The following is a 2,044-nucleotide window of genomic DNA, read 5'->3' on the forward strand; positions in this document are numbered from 1 at the left end:
ACTATATATACCCGCCCGTGCTTCGCACGGGTTAAAAGCTAGTATCTTATAATTGTTAGACATATGGTCAAGTCCTTTTAAACTTGCTATCATCACTACAGAAAAACATGTCAAAACCGACCATACAAATTGGTCGGTTATGAATGTAATCGGTCGGTTATATAGCTAAAACCGACCGATAAAGGTGGTCGGTTAAATCCTGGTCGATTACGTTAATTGGTCGTGTTTAACATTAAAACCGACCGTATGGGTGGTCGGTTATTTGTTGTTGTATTCCCAGAAAAATGGTCCTGATGCCACCTGCAGAGTATTTAAACAACAAACTAGAGCTTTGATAATATTTTAAAGGTTAATAGGCTAAAAAATAATTGAACTGATTCAAAATTTAATGGAAATAAAATTGAAGAATTATATTACAGGTCCCAAATTTAAGGCGACATCTGATTGGTCATAACATAATTCGTCTTTTCTTAAATTGATCAAAATAAAATTTAAAATTACTTAAAGTAAGTTTAAAATTATGTTATTATCTGATTCTATTATTATTGAGTTATAATTAGATAATAAAAAGGAGTATAATTAGATGAGTTATAATTAGATAATGAAGTTGATTAATTATATTATATAATAATAAATTGTATTAGTTAACTCGTGATATGTGGTTAATATTTTGGTTAAAAATAGAAGGGAAGTTGAATTGTGAAATCGATTGCTCCAAAATTTAGAGATCATATCTGTTGGTCCAAAACCAATTTTTATTTACTTATCGGTCAACGTTGCCATGTAACTAAAATTCTAATATGATGATACCTTCCCATGTATTACCAAACATCTGTGCATCCTGTATATTATGGAATCACATAGTATTAACCCAAGTACCCAACGCGAATCTAGCCTTGTTCGAAAAACAATGGCAGGAACAAAGAAATCGAAGAGATCAGAGCCACGGAATCCTGTTTTGCCTGAAGAGATGGTTGCCAATATACTTTGCTGGCTTCCTGGGACTTCACTGGTCCGGTTCAGGTGTGTTTGCAAGACATGGCAATCCATTATCACAGACCCCCACTTCATTAAAACTCAGATTCACTGCAGCCAAATTATGGCCATGAAAAAGGGCTCATCATTGATGATCACCACGGAGGCAACTTATTATAACCGGCCTCGATTCGCCTCTATAAGCTTTCAGCATTATCTACACTTACCAGAACACTACACAGTTATTGGATCATGTAATGGTATTCTATTTCTTCGAAACTATGTATGTTGTTATCTCTGGAACCCGGCAACCATGCAGTCCAAGGAACTTCCTAAGTGCCCCGAGATTAATGGAAAAGCTTTGAATTATAACTTTCAAACTCAAGTAGCCTTTGGTTTTGATGCTCTCTCTGATAGCTACAAGGTTCTTAGATTTATTTGTCCAGATAAATTTAAACCTAATGTTGTACCAATTGTGCAGCTATATTCCACTGATATTAATTCTTGGAAAGAGATCAAAGTTCATGATGAATCCATATCGCAAATTATTTGTGGCCTGAATCGAAAACTTGGTCCTGTTATTAATGGAGTATTGTATATGGGTCATAACGGACACCTAATATCATTCGATTTGCACACTGAGGCGTTTACAGCACTCTTGTTCCCTAAATCCAAGATAGTGAAGTCTGAGATTTTGGATTTCGAAGGCTCTGTTGCTGTCGTCTTTGAATCCAAAAAGAAAAGGTCACCGTCTTTGAATCCTGGAGACGGCCCTGACTCACCGACTGGTCTATGGACGCTAGGTTATAACCTTCATGGTGAACGCTATTGGATCAAGAAGTTTGATATTAACATACGTAGTGTACGTTCTTATTTGGGTGGTGGACTGCTTTACGGAAAAAATAAAAAAAAGATCTTGTACAACTATAGAGATAATGAATTCAAGCCTTTTCCACGTCTAGCTAAGAAACCGGAAGCAGTCTTGAGGTACACAGAGACCCTCGCTTCAGTAGAAGGGTTTGAACGTAGCGTTTTATTCGTATCTAAGGTCTATCCTCAAGTGGAGTAG

General features: G+C 36.3%; 1 protein-coding gene across 1 annotated transcript; it reads left to right on the top strand.

The window, feature by feature from the left end:
- Positions 1-910: 910 nt before the first annotated feature.
- Positions 911-2,044, top strand: LOC108220806 (putative F-box protein At3g10240). Its single transcript, XM_017394669.1, has one exon. It carries the CDS (start codon positions 911-913, stop codon positions 2,042-2,044), a length of 1,134 nt encoding a protein of 377 aa, XP_017250158.1.

This window comes from Daucus carota, chromosome 1 (assembly GCF_001625215.2).
Source record: "Daucus carota subsp. sativus chromosome 1, DH1 v3.0, whole genome shotgun sequence".
NCBI classification, from domain to species: domain Eukaryota; kingdom Viridiplantae; phylum Streptophyta; class Magnoliopsida; order Apiales; family Apiaceae; genus Daucus; species Daucus carota.